This window comes from Notothenia rossii (assembly GCF_949606895.1).
Source record: "Notothenia rossii genome assembly, chromosome: 3".
In the NCBI taxonomy this organism is placed as follows: Eukaryota; Metazoa; Chordata; class Actinopteri; order Perciformes; family Nototheniidae; genus Notothenia; species Notothenia rossii.
The window spans coordinates 13,217,435-13,238,770 of NC_136901.1; the positions used below are offsets into that span (position 1 = coordinate 13,217,435).

The following is a 21,336-nucleotide window of genomic DNA, read 5'->3' on the forward strand; positions in this document are numbered from 1 at the left end:
TTAATGTAGTGGAGTAAAAAGTACAATATTGGCAAAATGTAGTAGAGTAGCAGTATGAAGTAGCATAAACTGACAGTGTTGGGTGTAACGCGTTACAAAAGTAACGGAGTTACAGTAATATATTACTTTTTGCTGTAACGAAGTCATGTAACGCATTACTAATGAAATGTGGGTAATATATTACCCGTTACAATGCTCAGTAACGCAGTTACAACAGATTTTAACCCGAAATTAAATGGTGTTTTGTTTTTTAAGAATGTACTAACATAGCGAGACATTCCGAGACCGGACAAATTGTGCGGGTAGATTAGTAAACCTGGTGTTTACCCTTCAGGCTTCGCGTCGAGATCTTCGGGGAAGTTGAACGTTATGCAACCATTCAAAAAAGAGAACATAGCGAAAAATACAAACAACAAATTGTGTCAGGTGCGCGTGACCTGCTCCGTTGCGCGTGCATCATTTCCAAAGTGCTTCCACAGCAGTGACACACATCTGATCTGTGGATAATCATTTATACGAAAATGGTTAAAGCAACCATCATTAAACGCCAGCAACACTGCATCTACTGCAGACAGTAGCAACAGGTCAGATGCGGACATCACGTTACCCTCCGTTGTGGAGACTAGCTTACTCCCGCCTGACTCGCCGGCCCCAGAGCAGCAGTCTTCGTCGCCCGAAACTACGCCGCCCCTCTGCGGCCCGTAGGTGCCAGGTATATTTAAACAACTACCCGCATGTAAGGCGGTCATTTCGCAGCTTGTGGTATAAAAATAGAGAATGGCTAGAATATTCATGTGAAAATAGTACCATATTCTGACATGCCTGTAGAAATGTTGGGTCAAAAATAATGCATACAATAGCACAGATGCCTTCACCATGAATCGCTACAAAAATATCTCATATCCTAAGCTTATTATCAACGAGCTGATGTTGCAGCTGAAATGTTCTCCAGGTCACAAAGTCAACCTCACATGATGATGTGATACCAGTTTTCAAGCACAGTAAATATTCTCTTCCCAGCGTATATAATGGGACCAAGGTGATGATGTAGTAGGCTACATGGTTTTAATAATACTTTTGCCTTTCAATGTTTGCCATTTCAAACCATGAGCATAGTTTAAATAATATTTGCCTTGATTTACAATATGTTAACCTTCATTATAGTCCTTGACAGCGGTTTGTACTGCTGTATTAACAACGTGTCACATGTTAAGAATTTACAATCAGAATGGAGTATTCAACTAAGCCGTGTAATACAAGTTGTTAGTACTGACCCCATACTGTATGTGCGTGATAATTAACTTTAAAAAATGGCATTTAATATCAATTCACTTTTGGTCAATTGTAAAATAAACTCCAGGAAGCACTAACCTTTCTTGAAAATCCATCAATTCCACCAAATATTACCATACCATATCTGCAAATTAAAAAGGTATTAATTGCTTGATGTATCCACACCACATCTTGTCCCACCAAGTCCTTTGATGATTGAAATAATCTTCGTGTCCATCGCCAGACCCCTTTTTGTGGTGTTGTGCTGAATAACATGATGTGATCGGCGCCTACATAAGATGACCCGCACAATGTATAGTGAAATGTTTATCTTTGGCTACAATACTGCTTGTGTTTACATTATATAAAACATAGCTGAGGAAGAGCATTTATTGTTATAAATATGTTATTTGTGTCCTAAATATTGCTTATTGGTCTTTTAAATGAATGAAGTAAAGCTAATTTTGGCCTGAACTCGAGCAGTGAGGCATGTGTTTCAGGTTAAAGCTTTTGAAGTTCTGCCCTTTTCATGCAAAAAAGTATAATGCATGGACTGTAGAGTATATGAAAAAAATATAGAATTATATTTAAACAAATAAAATAATTAATACATAAATCAATCATATACTGTAGAGTATATGATTGATTGATTTTTAAGAAAACATGAATCGCTCATCGTCTATTGCAGCGGGTTGTAAGGAGCATTTGTGTTGAGTAGGCCATACAGTTATTTATTATTGATTATGAAGATCGTATGGTTAGCCCACTTTACCGTTCCTTTTCTGTTCACTTGCTTTATTTTCCAGCTGACGTGAACACAAGTCGGATTGGAAACTGAACCTTTTCGACCTTTGGCTAACTAACGTTACGTTACCTTCCTCTCCATATTAAATGCCCGGGGCATTATGTCAGGAAGCACCCGACAAAAGTGTTGCATTAATTTCTTTAACATTAACGTTACTCATTCAAACGGCACAACAACAACAAACGTTAATTTAGCCAACAGACTGTAGCTAGCTAAGACAATAGCAAAGACCACATCAACTAGCTAGCGTTAAATATAAAATATAAGTAACTCAGGGATGCACGCACAGCTGTCTTGATATATTTAGTTAATTACGATGTGACGTTAGTTAATTAAAACTGTAGTGGCATGTTCCGTGGTAGCATGTAATTAACCCACCTGTGTCCCACAAGAGTTCGCCTCGGGCTCCTCCATGTTGACTCCCGCAAGCACGCTCCAAGTGGCTCAGGTCAGCAAAACGAACGCGTTAGAACCTTGTGTCCTATGATTGGATGGTCAGTGGGCTACGTCCCGATTGGCTAGTCAGTGGGCAACGTGCTGATTGGCTAGCATACTCAGGCGTAAAAACAGGGTCAAAATTCGTACTCGTAAATAGCAGCTTGTAGCTTGTAACTTCAGGTTCGCACACACAGATAGGAAATTTGTGTGTCCGTATCTCAGACTTTGTGAAACCTCACTGTTGTAAATATCCTTGCACAAAATATTTCTACACCTGCAAAACTTTTTTACACGTGCAAATTATATCTGCAAAAACTTTTCACACACGCACAAAATATTTCTACAGCTGCAAAATGTTTTTACACGAGCAAATTATATCTGTGTGCACAAAACTTTTTTACACATGCACAAAATCTTTTCACATGCGCACAACAGGTGATATACAACTGCAGACTGTGAAATAATTTGTGAATATTATTGACCCTAATTTGATTCCATACTTAAGGGCCTACACAGTTGTTATGCTATACCACATTGCCCTTCACTGGATGCATAATGAGCTGCACTAAACTAGATTTTAGCATTTAAAATACCTAGTTATTCTTTTGCGGTTATTTTGGTGAAAGTAACTAAAAAGTAACTAAAGTAGTGTAACTCATTACATTTCAGAGACAGTAATATTGTAATGTAACTTATTACTTTCTAAAGAGAGTAATAAGTAATATGTAATATATTACATTTTGGAAGTAACTTGCCCAACACTGTAAACTGATGGAGCCTATATAAGTGATTAATGAATGAACATGGTGAGCGTTTAATCACCGGACCTGGGGGGACAGTATGGAATGCCATTTAAGCCGAAATTAAATAGATAAATACATAAATAATTAAGAGAGAGACTGCACTGACCTCTCACCTCTTCAATCTGGCTTTTAATGTGTGATTATTTGACTTCAACTATATATATTTATTTGTTCTTTTATTTTCACTATATCTGTAAAGCGTATTTGAGCACCTGTAAAAGCGCTAACAAAATAAAAATATTATTGTTATTATTAAAGCTCTGCACCGCCCTGCGTCGTCTCCATAGCAACGCCCACTGCTCAGATTCTGATTGGACCGCTGCTGCGTGTTGTCCGTTTAAAACTTGGGCTTCACCCGGAAGTTGGAGCATAACATTGTGCGTGCATGTAAAAACAAACAATACAGAATAGTTAAAATAAGTGTATCTTCTGTGTTTGGCAGCAGAGTGCAGGAGCTAGTTCACCATGAGAGGAACAGCTAAAGGAAAGGTATGACCGAATAAAGCTAAACTGAACACACAAGCGCGCCACCTGTTAGCTTAGCTTCATCAACATACTACTTTGTGGACCACAACATAACACTGCTACACAAACACACACCCTTCACTGTTAACACAGTTAGCACTGTTAGCAGGGGGCTCTTCTGCAGAGGACATTGAAGTTGAAGCTAGCTGTTGTGTTCACATTCTTCACTAATATGTTTGCATTTATTGTAATAACCTGATATACATTACTGCTAAGTGAGCTGGGTTCGGAGGGATACTTTAAAACCTGTACAAAATGTAACATAATCTAAGAATCGCAAAATACAATGTATGTAACCTGGACATTTTGTTATTGAGTGTATAAGAGTAACTGTTTGTATCCTGATGACTTCATCCCGTTACATGTAATCTGTTACTCTGCATGCCTGCGAGCGAGTTACAAGGTTTTAGAGCTGTGCTTCATATTATGATGATATGATGATGATATACAGTAAATGTTGAATATACATAATTCAAACTTCTAAAAGAGATGCTTTCATTGCTAGTTAGATTAGTATCATCTGTCTCCAGGCTGCAAAGGAACTAAAACAAAAGCTATTTTTTAAAGCAGAAGTGCTGTCAGTGGTTGGTATACGCAGGTAGCTCTGACATGTGACAGACCTGGAATCAGTCCTCCAGTTTAAACAGGCGTGTGATTGACAGGTGGTGACGTCAGGGAGGCTGACCGGAGGAGGCAGAGTGCAGCACTCCAGGAGACGGTGAGAACACAAGCTTTCAATCACCTTTTTTACTGTCACTGCCCATATTTCTTATATACACGTATGTTCCTTTTAGCACTCCCTCAAACCCAGGAGCAGCAGTCTGCGCTGAGCCAGCATATTCCCTGTACTCCACAGACTCTGAGGACCAGGTGAGGAGGGGGGGCTTGATGGGTACTACACACATGAGAGGATACTTTGGGATGAACATGGGGATACTCTAGATCAGGGCTATTCAACTACACATTCAGTTGGGCCAGATTTTATAACTACAAAATTCAGCTGGGCCAGACATTCAGCGGCCTGTAAAAAGCGGGTAGTGACACATTTTAAACCAACACATATTACTGCGATGAAAAACATGCAATTTTTATTCATTGTTCATCTAACAAAGGTAGGTCAAAAAGTGCATAAAAACACAACAAATTAGCATTAATTTAACAGAATCTGAAAAAAAAGTGCACAGTTGTAGCATTACATTTGTTTGCTTTAGAAGTCAAATATTCAGGTTATTTTTTTTTAACCAAGCACATCACAAAGTGCATTTACTGAATACAATAATAGCAGTCTTAATACATTTCCTGACATACAAAAAAACAGCTAAAGAGCAATGCAACACAAAGAGGTAGTACTGTAGCAATACTATTTTTTCACTTTTCAAGTAATAACAAAAAAATCATACGTTTTGGTCACATTTGACCCAGACACATTACAAAGTGAATTTAAATGAATACAGAAAGAACTGTCAAGTTACCCTTCAGTGCACAAACCCATAACAAGGGATACGGATAACTATATGAATGAATACTACACTACACGTCTACTATAGTAAACTAGGTGCTTACTATCACCTCATTTGTGATTTGTCATCGCTGACTTTCTCAATGGGAGAAGGGACATTTTTTGTTTTGAACAAGAGCAGTGATTTTTGGCTCATAGGATATCAATGCAATCCTAAGACATTGGTGAAGAGTGCTGTCAGTCAGGGAGCAGCGAGTGTTACTTTTGATTGAGTTCATGTGTGAAAAGCTTGATTCACATGTGTATGTTGATCCAAACATACTGAGCACACAGATCGCTACTTTCTGAACGTTAGGGAACTGCCGTTTTTTGACATCACTCCAATACTTCGCTGGCCCGTTAGTGTGCTGCATGTCAATAAGTTCCAGTGTATATTTCCCCTTGTCGATGCAGGGGACCACTTCCTTTGTTTGCTCTGGTTGATGCGTCCCCCTCTATTGCAACAGTGAAGGGGTCTCTGGCAAAGCCCATCACCTCTGTGGGCAGAGCAAGTCCATCCAATCGACCGGCAAAGTTCTCTTTCAACCTCGCAATGAAATCTGTAATCACATCTGTGATTTGTGCCGGAGATGTGATATGTTTGGGGAGCGTCGGAAAATGCAGCATCCGACCCGTGCTCAAGTCGGTCGCGAAAAGGTCCAGCTTGACTTGGATCTGCTCCACAAGATCAATGACCGTTTTGTCTCTGTTTACGCTTCAGAGTTGAGAGAGACATGTTTTAGAGTTGCTATCATAGGACCACCGTTACTAGCACCACTAGATGCACTTTCAAAAAACGTGATGCGTTGTGGTTTGGTGGTTTCTATGCAACGCGGAGTGTTGCGTTCATGGTCTGTACTAGTGTAGGAATTTGGCTACGGGAGGCTGGGCCACTCGGGAGTTGGTTCTGGGCCGCATCTGGCCCGCGGGCCGCCAGTTGAATAGGCCTGCTCTAGATGTTCTGATGGAAGCTTTTATAAGAGGTGTTATCCATATTCAGTGTGATATTTTCAGTAGATGGTGGTCTGCATGCTCCAAGCTGGCAAGGCAAAGTCAAATACAGCTGTGGCAAACTTTTGAAAGAGAGGCCAACCAAAGAATGTAAATAAACAGTGAACACTGTATTTTCCCATTGACATTAGACAGATAGAGTCTATATTTAGATATGTTTCCAAAAAGGGACTGAACCCTTAAGAACACAGGAGTTCCTGTTCTGCACAACTTTACTGTTTGACGAATCAAAACTAACCAAAGTCACACACTTACACAAACTAACTGACCTATCAAAAATTCCTCGTTTAACCCACTTCACCCTTCTTACTACTCTAGTGTGCTACAGGAGTCATTGATTTTCAGAAAGGCTTGAAAACATGTGACACTGCCACACCACAGAGAGGGTATGGTGTGTGATGTAATTGAATGAGGTCAACGCCATAACGGGCATAAAGCTAGCAGACTAGCAGCAAGTGTACAGATGCTGACGTGGTCTCCCCATGGTGGTGGTTAAAGTGTGTGTAGTGACGGCTGTGTTCTGTCCCTCAGGTCACCACTCTGCACCGGGGGCTGGACCGCTGTGCTGCCTTGCTCGGGGGCATGCTTCAGGCTGAGAAGGCAGGTCAGAAGGGTTTTCATACAATGCTTTGTTACAAGAAATGCTCAAACTATCACTTTATTATTTGATCAACATGTATTTTTAAAGCAAGAGACCAACTGTCCTCTGGTTGCAGCTTCTAACCTGTCTGTCATAATGAGGTACACACTGTCTGTCTGTCTGTCTGTCTGTGTGTGTGTGTGTCTGTGTGTAGAACCCTTGCCAGGCCTTCCTAAAGGAGTAAAGCTTGGAGCAGCTAAATCAAGACCCTCCACCTCACTAAGGAAGAAGACCATTGGGAACACAGGTGTGTGTGTGTGTGTGTGTGTGTGTGTGTGTGTGTGTGTGTGTGTGTGTGTGTGTGTGTGTGTGTGTGTGTGTGTGTGTGTGTGTGTGTGTGTGTGTGTGTGTGTGTGTGTGTGTGTGTGTGTGTGTGTGTGTGTGTGTGTGTGTGTGTGTGTGTGTGTGTGTGTGTGTGTGTGTGTGTGTGTGTGTGTGTGTGTGTGTGTGTGTGTGTGTGTGTGTGTGTGTGTGTGTGTGTGTATTTTGTTAGAAGGCACTGTGAGCGTCAGACTCAGCAGCACAGCGCCCTCTGCTGGTGAGCTGAACACAGAACACAATATAAATAAACTAAAACATAAACACAATTAGTACTTTTACGTTTGGTACTTTAAGTATATTCTGATGCGAATACTTTTGGACTAAAGTAGGATTTTGTATGACTTTTACTTGCAACACATATTTCTATTTTTTACTTAAATGAAATGTCCGAGTACTTCTTCTACCTTTGTACTTATTACACTTGGAAAACTCTTTCTTAGAAGTGCTGAAGCATTACAGTACATGCATACATTATTGTGTAAAGCTACAGTAATATAACTAATAAAGACAGCCGCAGGAGCCTAGATATGAAATATCCTCGTGTGTGAGCTTCATAGTTGATCATTATGCAACATCTTCAAAGGAGTCTCATTGAAGGGATGAGAGTTGTATATGAAGTATTGCTTGCTCTTGAACGGAGCAGGGACTGTCCCACTTTGACACACACTCCATTTGCGATAGCAGTGAGTCTATGAATTTCAATGATTGATTGATTGATTGATTGATTGATTGACATCCCTAATTCTGCTCCATATTCCCCTTTGCTCTACTTCCAGAACAGAGAGGACCAGCTGCTGCTGCCGTCTTACCACAGAAGCTCCGCCCCCCTCAGAAACAAGCCCCCACCCTGCAACTACGCCCTCCCACCCCTCCAATTCAGCCCCAGACCTCCACCCCTCCACCCCAGCCTTCCATCCCCCCACCTCAGCCTACCACCCCTCCACCCCAGCCTCACCCCTCCGTCCCTCCACCTCCGCCCCAGACCTCCATCCCCCCACCTCAGTCTGACCCTCAGGCTGCTTCTGAAGCTCCGCCCACATCCTGTCTGTCAGATTGTGATGTAGAAGAGGAGGAGTGTGTACCTGTGAGAGACACGGACACACACACGGCTGTCAGACAAACACACACCTGCAGCGTCGTGATGCCAAACACGCAGATGGAGACGGGGCACGTTGCTATGGTTACTGAGGACACGCGCGTCGGGGAGAGAAAGATGGTGCAGAATCTGCTGGAGGAGCTGAAGGCTCTGATCACAGGACAAGGTGTGTGTCTGTCTGACAGTTTGATAGTTTCTGGTCATGACACATGTAATTCAATATATTGTGTGTGTGTGTGTGTAGGTAGTGCAGCCGAGAGGCTGCTCAGTCATCTGGAGCAGAGCCTGTCCTCCCAGCTGATGGATTTTGGGGGTCCCGTGCAGACTGCAGTGGACCTCTCATCAGTACAGAACCAGAACTGTCAGCTCCGCAGGTACCTACTGTCTTTTATTACACAATACCTGACATAGACATGACTTCAATCACACTTATAATAAACATGAAGGATAACTCATGGAACAACTTCACTAAGACATTGTGTGTTCCAGGCGTGTCAGGATTCTGAACCAGCAGCTGAAGGAGAGGGAGAAGGCAGCGTTACACAGCATGGAGCCCCTCAATAACTCTGCAGGTATTGTGTGTGTGTTTTTATGTGTGTTGAGTAAGAGTTGCCCTCTGGTTGACCCCTGCTCCTCTCCACAGTGTGTTCTCTGCAGGAGCAGCTGGATGGCGCTCAGTCCCGGCTGCAGGAGCTGCAGGAGGAGCTGACGGGAGTACGGAAAGACCTGAGGGACACCCAGAGCCAGCTGAGGGACAGAGAGGACGAGAACACACTCCTTACAGCAGGTGGAGACGTGTGCTCTGAGACTGGAGAGAGGACCTAAATCACTCTGAAGTTCTGTGTCCTGTTGTGAATGTCTTGTTTAAGGCCTGTGAGACATCAACATTAGTACAACACCTCTTTCCACTGGTAGAAAACGTGTTATCTCTCCTGCTTGCTGCAGACAAATGAAGACACACATGTAATAATGGAGCTCTACAAGCAATGGCAGTTATAATTCGCTTAAGATTTAATATAAAAAGACCAAGGCATTTAATCCAATATTATTTTTTTATGTTGTTTGTGTGTGTTTAGACTTGGAGGCCACTAGAAGCAGGTTGCGGGACAGTGAGCGAGAGAAGACTGAGTACTCTTCACTCGCCCAGCAACGACTGGAAGAGAGAGAAAACTATAATAGGTGTGTGTGTGTGTGTGTGTGTGTGTGTGTGTGTGTGTGTGTGTGTGTGTGTGTGTGTGTGTGTGTGTGTGTGTGTGTGTGTGTGTGTGTGTGTGTGTGTGTGTGTGTGTGTGTGTGTGTGTGTGTGTGTGTGTGTGTGTGTGTGTGTGTGTGTGTGTGTGTGTGTGTGTGTGTGTGTGTGTGTGTGTGTGTGTGTGTGTGTGTGTGTGTGTGTGTGTGTGTGTGTGTGTGTGTGTGTGTGAAGAGTGAGGTGAGGGTATAATCTCCTCTGTCTTTTTCAGGGTTCTTCAGAGTCTGGAGTCGACCAAAGCCTGTTTCCTCCCACAGCAGCCCCCCCCTGAACGCATCACACACTTCCTGCTGTCCCTGGGTCTGCCTGTGTCTGCAGAGATAGGGGACACTTCATCCCATCCTGATGTCACCCTGACCGACCAATCACTTTGTCCACATGAGGTCCAGGCGGGGGGGTGGGGGCTCCCGTCCCACGCAGACGCCTCCGTGTGTTCTGATCTGAGCAGCAGGTCCGGCTCCACCTTGGACAGCAAGGCGGAGGCTGCGTTCAGGGACGGGCTGGCAGCGCTGGACGCCAGCATCGCCAGCCTGCAGAAGACCTTTCAGCTTGACCTGGGGGGGGGCGAGGTGACGCACACTCGGCTCTAAATAACTTCTAACTCTATATTATTGTGCATTTTTTTATATTTATAATAAATGATGTTTCAGATTTGAAGTAAAGCGTGTTTCATTAGTTTCCTGGATTTGATTTCCATCCTTATGGAGACAGGACAGGCAGCTCTGTTTGTTCCTGGAGTTCTTAAAGCACCTCTTGTCTTCATTCAAACGTTTCTTAAAGGGACAGTTCACCCTAGAATCAGTAGTGCGGTTTATCGATACAGTTAGTGAGTTGCCGAGTGTTGGTCGTAGAAATGTCGGCTTGTGGTGTTCAAAGCGGCAGAAAAACACATGTTGAAAAAACAGCAAAGTCTCTTCCCAGAAATCATGACCTAGTTACTGAATATGACACATTCTATTCCAATCAAACTGCACCTGCAGGAGATGTTCATGGGAAGATGCCTGTTTCCTTAGGCGCAGTGATACGGTTGGTGAGGAGAAAAAAAGTAGTTCCACATGAAACTGCTCTGTGGAGTATTTTCAGAGACAGTGCTGTTGGAGTTTTTTTAAATATCGTTTTTAATGCGGCTTTGAGCACCAAGATTTGAGATTTTTCAGGGCGAACTCTGCCTTTAATGTCGCTTTTTGTCTGAAATCTATTCAAACACCTCGCTGCCAACTTCCTCTCAATATTAGAAACGTCACTATTTGGTTTTGATACATCAACATAATGTGGTTTTGTATGATATCAATTCAATCATTTCAGTTATTTGTTGGTTGCTAATGTGTTAATTGAACTCAACAGCTCAACTTAATAATCACCAAAATATCAAGGTTTTCCCATTCCATGAAAACACACCTGATGAGGAGAACCCCGGCCCACACACACACACACACACACACACACACACACACAGACACAGACACACAGACACACAGACACACACACACCTTGAACCCTTTTTATGAAACTGCAAAACGTGTTTTAATATACAAAAGAGGTCGAACCAGTACAAGTATAAAACAGTTTACAAAAAGACGCAGCATGTTACAATAATCCCCAAAACTCCCTAATACTACAAGCGCTATAAAATGAGACATTCATCTGCTCTAAAACATAAATAACAAATGATTTTTAAATATTCCCTTTGGTAGAGTGCAGGTGATGCTCGCTGCTGGAGGACCCCCCCCCCACCCCCACACGCATTAACACATAGTCCACTCCCTTAAAGCCCTTGGTAGTCCCGGAGCAGAGACACATTTGAGACGGGATAAAACAGCTTTTTCAGGTCAGTTCATTCAGAGAAACTGCAGAGCCTTACAGCAGCTCTCAGCATTATTACATTATAGGAGCTGGAAACAAAGGCATCGTGGTCTATTCAAATAAACTGGGGCAGTGGATGTTTCTGTTAGCACCATCACACCTTCATTTTACAGAAACAGCGTGTGCCTAGAACACACTGCAGCTTGGAGCAGGGACACACTGCCAGAATGTTCCTCAGGTATTAGCCGTGCACAGGGACACTGATAGTGCTGATGATGCTTTTAAAAGTGGATACAAGTTCTAAAATGGGCACATAAACTCCTTTGATGTTTGGAAAGAAAACATGTTAGCCGCTCAAAAACCCAAGATGGCCGCCAACTTGGAAATGTAATTATTTGATCAAAATCACTTTCACTAGCCCTATTTAAATGATCTCGGTGTCAACTCATACATTTTCCACCACGTAGAAACCAAATTCAGACGACAGGATTCACTCAGAAGCTTGTGTGAGCTATCAAATCTAAATAATCTGCACATGGAAAACTGGGTAGCCTAACATACATCTGAATTCTTTCTAATAAACTCCACATTTTAACATTTTGTGTTTTAAAATGACACAAAAAAGCTCTGAAGAAGTTTCTAAAGAGTGCGGTAAAATACTTTTTCCTCGGCTGGAAATGACAGTCATCTTGGAATGGCCCCAGAGGGATAGACATGGACACTTTGGTGCTTGTATCCACTTTTGAAAGATTGTTATATCTATCTGCAGCACTAAGAGAGGAGTAAACACCTGGATGTTTGAGTGTCTGTCCTATGATGACTTTATCAAAAGTACAATATGTAAATGTTCCAGCTGTTGATGAAGACCATGTGATGCAGTTGACAGGAAGTGGACATGTACTAACAGGAACTGCAGGTGAACGGGTGCTTGGTGTCTGTAGTGACTGGCCGTGTGATCACATGTGCGCCAGTTAAGCTTATTGAAGGGCAGCCCCCCCCTCTATGAGTGTGGGTGGAGGTGTCCCGCCGCCTGCCTGTATCTGAGCTCCTGGGAGCTGTCACTCAGCTCCTCCGCCGTGTCTCCAAAGCCGTGGTAGTGTCCGTAGTGCAGGAAGTCCCTGGAGTCGGCCCCCCTCAGCCCCCCCCAGGCCGGCCGGTGAGACACGCAGCTGCTGGGAGAGCCACTCAGGTGCAGCGAGCCACACATGTCTGCGGAGGAGTGCTGAGTGGGCTCAGCGGGGGGCAGAGGGAGGGGACGGCTGCTGGGGGCTGGGGGGTGTTCATATGCCGCTGAAACACAAAATCTGGTCATTAGATGTTATATATAATGTATGTTTTGGACATTTAATACACCAAACCCTTCATGGAGTCATCCAGAAAACTATTGGCAGACGAATGGATAATGAAAGTTATAGGAGGTAGCAACTGTGTTTATTATGATGTCAACTGTGCAGCATCCTCTATAATTAGAAAACAGCTGTAGTCCCACCTGAGAGGAGTTCCGGGACGGACTCCATGGTAACGCTCTCCAGATCCTCACCTCCAACCGGCATCTGCACCAGCACTGCAACAGGAGACACACAGGAAGTGACATCACACAGCTGTTCACAGTGAGTATCCTGAATCACACTGGGATGGTGGGATGTGAGTGTTTTTTATTACAAACTCCTGAAAAGGCCTTCCAGGATGTGTATTTTGTAAATGGTGTCATTTTTGTAATTGTATTTAATCTTTTATAATATTTTTGTATGCATGCGTCTTAGTTAACATTCAGCTGTTTTTGGCTCTTTTCTGCTAAAACAAATGCCCCTCTGTGGGACGGATAAAGGTATTCTGATTTCTGATTCAGAACCTTCCAGATGCGGAATGTATTTTCTCTGAGTGATGGGGTCCTACACAAACCCCCCACCTGAGGTTCATATTCCTCATGCCTTGAAATGTCATACCCTGTGTGTGTAGTTGTTGATTTGATGTTTGATACAAAGCAGCCTGTGTAAAATATGCCACGGCCAAACAGGATATGGAACTTGAAGATGATGGTCTGTGGGCCCCAGCCTTGTTATTCAGTTCCCTGTCTGTTCACGCTCTGGAACGTGTGCAGACATTGGCGTGCTCTTGCTAATATGTTCATAGTTTTTTGGTGCATTAAAACATGAATGATGTCTTACTGTCCCCCCGGGCTTTCTTCAGGTCCCTGCTGTCCCCGGCTGTCAGTAGCCTCTTCCTGCTGAGCAGGCCCGGACCACAGGGGGGGCTTTCTCCATTCACCCCCCCCCTCACGTGCAGCTGCAGCAGCTTCTTGGTCTTGGAGAGGAAGCAGAAAGAGTCGAGGAAGCCGTGAGCGTGGGCCAGGTCTGCTGCTGTCTGCCCACTGGCATTCCTTAACCTGAACAGGAAGAGGAAGTGAGACAAACTGCTTCCTGTCGGCCATTTTTAACACTCAGTACAGATCACATGAAGACTGGAGGTCAGAGGTTCTTATAGAGCAGGGAGACAGCTGACAGCATGTCAACATCTCCCCTTGCAACACACTCATTAGGAATACATGACTAAAATAATAAATCACAGAATTAATAGAATATTATAATATATATATATAATGATTAAATGTTACTGGTTGGCTGCTATATCTCACTTCTTATAGAATGTGGCTTGCTTCTACATTAAACAGTTTACAAGAAAATATTACAATTTATTTTACAGTATCTTAGGAAGGCCAGTATTTTTATAATAGGTTAATAAAAAAATGTTAGATCATTTTTTTTACCGAATGAGTGTGTGTGTGTGTGTGTGGGGGGGGGGATATACTAGATTCAGAATGTCGACAATGTTTTTTTTTCTTCACTCTCTCAAAAAAACTATATACATACATATACAATATGAATTATGAAACACTAATAATATTCTAACAATATTAATATCATTTTTTGTTCTATACTAACATTTTTCTTATGTGAAAGATTATGTGTATATGTTAAGAAATAGTTGTATTTTTACTGTACGTAATGAGTATTTTGAACAATGCAAATGTCTCCTCCCCCCCCCCCCGAGGCTGGGCTTCCTACACTCCCTCCCTCTGTGTGAGCAGAGTAAGCATGCAGGTCAGGACATGACTATGATTCAACCAATCACTGCAGGAAGTACCTGGCCAGAGTGCGGCTGCAGAGAGTGTAGAGCGGACATGTGGTCCTGCTGAGATTATTGCGATTGCTGCCTCTTTTCGGGGATTACTCAAGAAAATCGAGTTCAAATTCAATAGCTGTAAAACATCAGAATGTGCAGGGTGTTTGCAGTTTGAAAAAGGGAAGCCAAAGGTACATCTTAATAATCATTTTAATAAGTAACATGTCAGGACACATCAAACAGACTCAAGCAACAGGTTGGACTAGCTTCGCCCTCTTCACTGATGAGGCAGAAAAGCTCATTTACCAGATCAACTCTATCATTAGACTATTGTGGAAGTAAGAACTCACATTTCTTGTTGTACAAAACTGAACTGATCTCATTCTCACGCTTTCAGTTTTTGTGATGTGTATTTAAGGATGAGAATGATTCAGATGTTACACTTTTATTATACAATTATAGATATGTTCATATTTGTCTCTAAGTGGAAACACTGCCTTTGCCTCCGTGTGTCATGAGATGTTCTGCATTGGCTCACGTTCTCGACATCATCACATGACATATGAGATGTTAACATCCACTTTGAGCTGTTCTGGAAGGGAAGGGCCAATAACACATCAGCATAGATATGTCTACTCTTCAGATCCTGCTTTGTGGGCAGAGATCAACAATTGAAACGGTTTTTTTTCAGCAGGCGATAACACCAAGCCCTTTTCAGAACTTTCCCAGTTGAAGATGGTCTAATTTAGATATGTTATTATAAGTTAACTCTCATTCAGAATAGTGACTTCTCTGTGAAATCTTGGGCCACTATTATGGGGAGTGATAACTAAAGATGTGTCTTGTTTCTCTTGTGATTGACAGCTTTAGTCAGCCATACTGGAGGAGTGTGTGCTCCACTGTACTCCAGTTGTAAGGAAACACCAAGAGACTGAACATATTGATCCATTAAGGAAGCAAGTGACCACAGCCCACACCTGCTTTTTGACTTTTGAAAGAAATCCACATTTGAGCACACACTCTGTGGGTATAGGATTCACCAAAGGCTTCAAGTGTAATGGTTACATGAAGAAGGTTACAAATAGAATTGATGACTATAGAAGTAAACCGGTGTGGCCAGTTCCCTCCCAAACAGCTAATGTGAAGTTAGCATTACGCTTACATAGGAACTGTTACACCCCAGCACCTGAGCAGAGGTCACACAATACTCACTGTGCTTTAGCCCCCGCTACCAGCAGCACCTGGATACACTCCACACTACCTGAGCGAGCCGCCTTGTGGATGGGAGCCTCACCTACGAGATCCTGAAGACACAGGGAAGGTGTACGTGACAAACACATTATGGAAATAACTGTAGTAGGCACAACAGTACACTATAGACATGCTGGAAAGGCAAGGCACGTTTATTTATATAGCACCTTTCAACACAAGGCAATTCAAAGTGCTTTAACATATATAAAATGGCATTTAAAAACACTAATTTAAAAGCAAAGATAATAAAACATGAATAACAAGGTACACAAAACCCGAAAATGCTGTTGCTATTTTTGGTGGTATTATATATCTGGTCTTATTTTCATATACTGTTGGTGCTGACTGACCTGCATGTTAACGTCAGCTCCGGCCTGAGTCAGCCACAGCACACAGTGGGGGTGTCCTCCAAATGCTGCAGTGTGTGTGGGGGTCTGCTGGAAGCGGCTGGTCACTGTGTTCACCTCACAACCCCGCTGCACCAGGTGCATCACACACTCAAGCTGAAACACAACACACAGGTCCATAATGAGACTATTGAAATGGGTATGGTGAACATTAAAAAAAAAACATCACACATCATGGGGGTAACTGTGAAAGAACAATGGAAGGTACCTGACTGTGTGCAGGTAAAGCAACTCTAACACACAACCAACTGTACTGGCCTTGTTCCTCTGCACTCTTCAGACCTCAGACACATAGGCTGTTTATTTAAAACTCAGACATCTGAGAAAAACTGGGTTAAGAAGAACTACAATAATGTAATACATGGTATGCAAATTTGAGTACAAAGAAAGCCCTATATATTACATATATATTATTATATTGAGACATGGATGTGTAAGAGAATGACATCAGGAAATATAACTTTTTCTGTTTACCTAGGGCTGTTTTGGCGCCTGATTACCCATTGGCTCGACTGGAACCAATGAAAATGTTTTTAAGTTATTTGTTTTGTTTTTTTTCGCCCACGAACTTTATTGTACACGTACAGTGAAACAACTGTATCAGAGGCGGACTAGAAAAAAAGAAAAAAAAGGCGGCTGCTTCTGGTGCGCCATAGACTTTATACAAATAAAGCTGATAGCACATTTTATACATAAAATATCCACCTTTAAAAACGGTTCATGCTAAACCATCCACCGCCCTGTTATGGTTAAAATATTACGAGAAGAAACCGCAATTCAGGTTGACTACAGTTAAGTAAAGTATCTTAAGTACTTTTTAGTATTAAGTACATGTATAATACACGTTGTTCACGGAATAGTTTAACTTTAAATGAGAACTACTTATCAATGTGTCCATCTTAATGTAGACAGTCATTTAGAGGTAATCCCTACCTGGCCATAGTGAGCAGCCCAGTGTAAGGGGCTCCATCCGTAACACGGGTCCTCAGCCGTCAGTGGAGCCGGGTCTGAGAGCTGCTGGAACAGGGAAACCAAAGCTCCGACGTCTCCATCCCGACAAGCACGGTGGACGGGAAACCGGCTGATAAAGCCTTCTTCATTGGAGAAGTCGGCTTGTAGTCCCCCAGACATTAGTGAAGTATAAAAGTGTCTTGATCCCCGGTGTTCCCCGTCCCTCAGAGCACTGAGCATACTAAAGAGGAAACACAAAGAAAGAGGAGATAACGTTAAGCTGCTCTTTGGGGCGGGGGAGCCACAAAACCCGGACTGGAGTCTGACAGTGTGACGGAGAACACGGAGGCATTTGATGGAAAAGTGAACAGCAGAAGTAAAAGAAGACAACACCAACCACAAGATGGCGTCATCATTGGGCGGGAAATCTCTGAATCATGGCGCAAAGAAAAATTCGAAGAAACAGGTATATATCACTTAATTATAGAAACAGTGTTCAATCTAGGGTTGGCCTTTCCATTCCACAATGCTGCCACAAATCAATGCAATTCAATATTTTCTCCACTACAACACACACCCCAGGGCAGGCTAGGTCCATCTTTCTGAATCAATGAGTGACTTTGAACCATTGAGAGGCACTTGATGAAAGCTGTTAAACTGAGTAACCAATTAACCAGTGGGGTATCGTATCGTAACGTAACGTACATTTACTCAAGTAGCCTCCTGTACCTAAGTGGAACAATTGAGGTAGCCTACTTGTACTTTACTTGAGTATTTTCAGTGTTGAGTGATATGCTTTTACCCCAACGCGTTTTGTTGGCAAATGTTATACTTAATTTACTACATTTATATTAACATTACAGAAGATTTAGGTTAATAAACAATATAAATCAACACACATACATTTTCACATGTTATTATAGGTTAAGCTTCAGTTGTGTATTAAGTAACAATCCCAACTTTAACAAGAGCATCACTTTAACACATTGCACAATTAATTGTAATAAAATAATTACAAATATATATATTTGGTGCTTAAATATGCTTTTCTGCATAAGGATTACTTTTACTTTTGGTACTTAAATTATATTTTGATGCTTATACTTTTCTACCCTTACAATTGTACTGTAGAATTTTTAATGCAACACTTTTACTTGTAACTATTTAATTACTGTAGTATTGCTACTTTTACCTGAATAATATTATTATAATACCTGAATACCATTATACCTGAATAACCTGTAATAACCTGAGTACTTCTTCCACCTCTGCAATTAACCAATTCAACTGGTCATTTTTGGGTCTGCATTTTATCTTGTAGTTATTGCTTTACTCAAAAACGTTTCTTATATCTTATCATTATTTGTAAAAATTACTGCTAAATATATGAATAAATGAGAAGGAAGTAAAACGGCTAACTGTAGTCCAGACCGTTCTTTAATTATCTCCTGTTATGAATGACTCGCTATTACTAACTTATACAGATGATATGACGCTACCTCTGTGTTTTGTGCAGATTAGTTTTATATGGGTCAGGTCATACTATCTGAAACTCTTTTTTGAAGCATGCATTGAGCTTTATCTTTTCGTTTCAGGATGGTTTTGTCAGAGTGAGGAAAAGTGATTTAGAGAAGTTAACCACAGAAGTGATGCAGCTGAGGGAGTTCCTGCCCAGAGTTCTCAACAGGGATCTGATTGGGATGCTGCATAAAGCTCGAACAGCTCAAACAAGTGCGTAACAAACACAACGCATGGTTTGAAAATTGTGTAAAACATTTATGAGAATGTAATAACACAACTCAACAAATAACATAAGTCTTTTGTTTAAGAAATACACTTTTACTACAGAGCTGAGGAGGGTGAGGAACTAAATAAATTAAATAAGTCAAATGAACTGTAAGATGTCTACTGTTCATAGATTGCATTTGGCATAAAACACCATTTGCATGTGGGGGAAAGTGTTTTTAGTTTTTTGCAGGTACGTATTAAGGGTGGGCGATACCACAAAATCTGGATTCGATCCGATACCAAGTATTTCAGGGCCAGTATCGCCGATACCGATACTTTTTTAAATGAAAAGCGTCTTATTTACTTTCATATAGGGGAGAGCTGCATGACATGATTTTTGAGCTGAAATCATCATAACTAGACTAAATCTGAATTCATTTTCATGAATAAAGACAGGACAGTTTGTATAGACAAATAAGCGTTTTACTTTTGCAAATTTAAAGTGCAAACATGAAAAATAACATAACAAAGTGGCCAGAGTAACAAACTGTCATCTTGCACACATCACAGTTCGCTAAGTTAGAATTGCCAGTTGTGAAATTGCTCCACACAAAGCTCCTCTTTCTCTCAGCCATCATGCGCGTGTGTCTGTTGCACTCGCGAGTAAATGGCTGCTGCTGCCCTGGCTGCCGTCAGTCATCTTGATAATCGGCGTTCAAGCAGGGAGCGCGCTGCGCGTGCGCGAGCCTCCAGGAGAGGAGGACAGCAGTGGAGAGAGAAGAAAAGAGCATATACTTGTGTTCGTCTGCACCATAGACTGTCTGCACATAGTCTTTTGAAGAAATTGACGAGTAGAGGAGACGGGGAAAAAAAGTATAAAAGTATCGATCCTATTGGCTCTCGTATCGATATTTTGAAACGTAACGTAATATCGAAAGTATCGATATTTTGGGATCGATCCGCCCACCCCTAGTACGTATAAGTGAACTCAGTGTGGACACCTCCGCTTGGTTTGTAAATTACTCTTAGACCAAAAACTCCAAGGATAGCCATTACACAACATTAACAAATATATTTCATAAAGTAGCTGTACCTCTCTTTAAAATGTAGCAGAGGTTTAGGGTAATTAAGTACATTTACTCATACTGTACTTAAGTACAGATTTGAGGTACTTATACTTTACTTTTAGCGGTAAATTTGTACTTTTACGCCACTACATTTATTTAATACCTTTAGTTAATTTTTGTTTGGTTTGTTAATTGTAAAAAAAAAAAAAGGTTATTCAGAGGCACCTAAAAAATTTACACATTTAGTCTCAAAGTAGAATTGGTGTGATTTGCACCTGTCATGTGAATGATGAACAGCACTAACAATGAACTAATTAAAGCAAAGAATGATTATTGGCAACTAGGGATGTAACGATACCAAAAACTCACGGTACGATAATATCGCGATAACAAGTCCACGGTACGGTATTTATCGCGATATTGAATAATAAAGGGAAGGGAAAAAAAATCATAAATTTTTTTTTCAATAAAACATTTTTTTACTCGGAAAATGTTTCTTTATTACATAATAAATCTGATTTTTACAGCCTTTTTGTAGGATAGCAGTATTTTAAAGTGTCAAAAACAAAGTGACAGTAACAGACTGGAACAAGAAAACCAGTGTTTTTGTACCTACTGGTACTACCAAACAAAGTAAGCATTTTCTTTATGCCACTGCATCTCACAAATAAACAAGGACATTTAATAATCAGATCCTGCAATAAAATAAATCAAGTTTCACTTTAGTTTTTCAAGTAACTCAACTCAAACTCACTAGTCACTCACTCAGCATCATCAGACAGGTTTTTAGGAATATGAGAATGTCCACATTTCCAGGTATTTATAAGCTGGGGTGTTTGGGCATTTACAATATCCCCTGCTCTGGAAACAACTCTCTCGCTTGGTACTGATGTTGCTGGGACACCAGTGGTCGCGGGTCTGAAAGCAGCCTGTCATTTTGACAGATTAGAACAAACTCGGAACAGCGCCAACGTTTCCCCGCAGCGAGGCTCTGGTGTTATGCCGTGTTATGGATGCCCTCCAAAAGGAAATGATATAGTTCCCAAACCGTACTTTGCCGTACAGATCAATACATGTCTGGGAGGTTTTGTTTCACGCTGTGCGCGTCCCGCGAGGTGCATGCACACACGGCATAACACCGCCCCCCCCCCCCCCGTTGACAGTTCACGAGCATGCTCTATCGTGAACTGTTCAGACCCGACGGGTAATAAGGGATTATGACGGATATTTTACGATCCTGTCTGTCAAAATGACGGACAGCGAAAAAGTCTAACGCCAGGCTTATTGACAGGGCGAGATATAAATATATGGTTGGTACTTGTCAATGTCTCTAGGTGTGTAAATGTAG

At 41.8% G+C, this 21,336-nt stretch overlaps 3 protein-coding genes across 3 annotated transcripts in view; 2 read left to right on the forward strand and 1 right to left on the reverse strand.

Moving 5' to 3' along the window:
* The first annotated feature begins 3,652 nt into the window (after positions 1–3,652).
* On the forward strand, positions 3,653–10,314 carry ccdc14 (coiled-coil domain containing 14). Its single transcript, XM_079668216.1, has 11 exons — positions 3,653–3,807; positions 4,506–4,561; positions 4,638–4,713; positions 6,884–6,956; positions 7,147–7,239; positions 8,090–8,575; positions 8,654–8,783; positions 8,899–8,981; positions 9,053–9,196; positions 9,486–9,588; positions 9,870–10,314. Exons 1-11 carry the CDS (start codon positions 3,784–3,786, stop codon positions 10,246–10,248), a joined length of 1,647 nt encoding a protein of 548 aa, XP_079524342.1. The 5' UTR covers positions 3,653–3,783; the 3' UTR covers positions 10,249–10,314.
* An 843-nt stretch (positions 10,315–11,157) lies between these two features.
* Positions 11,158–17,433, reverse strand: LOC307031265 (ankyrin repeat domain-containing protein 10-like; the record flags this gene model as incomplete). The annotated part of the gene is made up of 6 exons (XM_079668217.1): positions 11,158–12,751; positions 12,951–13,025; positions 13,630–13,847; positions 15,797–15,888; positions 16,186–16,338; positions 17,176–17,433. The coding sequence occupies 6 exons, from the start codon at positions 17,431–17,433 to the stop codon at positions 12,462–12,464; spliced, it is 1,086 nt and encodes a 361-aa protein (XP_079524343.1). The 3' UTR covers positions 11,158–12,461.
* Positions 17,434–17,521: 88 nt separating this feature from the next.
* Positions 17,522–21,336, forward strand: part of hsf2bp (heat shock transcription factor 2 binding protein) — a 10,490-nt gene continuing 6,675 nt past the window's right edge. The window contains exons 1-2 of the mRNA XM_079668218.1: positions 17,522–17,659; positions 18,789–18,924. Coding sequence (XP_079524344.1) covers positions 17,597–17,659; positions 18,789–18,924 — 199 coding nt within the window. The 5' untranslated portion in view covers positions 17,522–17,596. The remainder of the gene's footprint in view (positions 17,660–18,788; positions 18,925–21,336) is intronic.

What these genes read in the sequence shown, in the direction of transcription:
- ccdc14 (XM_079668216.1), top strand. Translation starts at nt 3,784, where the DNA reads ATGAGAGGAACAGCTAAAGGAAAG. An exon ending in GAAGACCATTGGGAACACAG is followed by an intron (nt 7,240 to 8,089) that starts GTGTGTGTGTGT and finishes CTCTACTTCCAG; the next exon opens with AACAGAGAGGACCAGCTGCT. An exon ending in GAACACACTCCTTACAGCAG is followed by an intron (nt 9,197 to 9,485) that starts GTGGAGACGTGT and finishes GTGTGTGTTTAG; the next exon opens with ACTTGGAGGCCACTAGAAGC.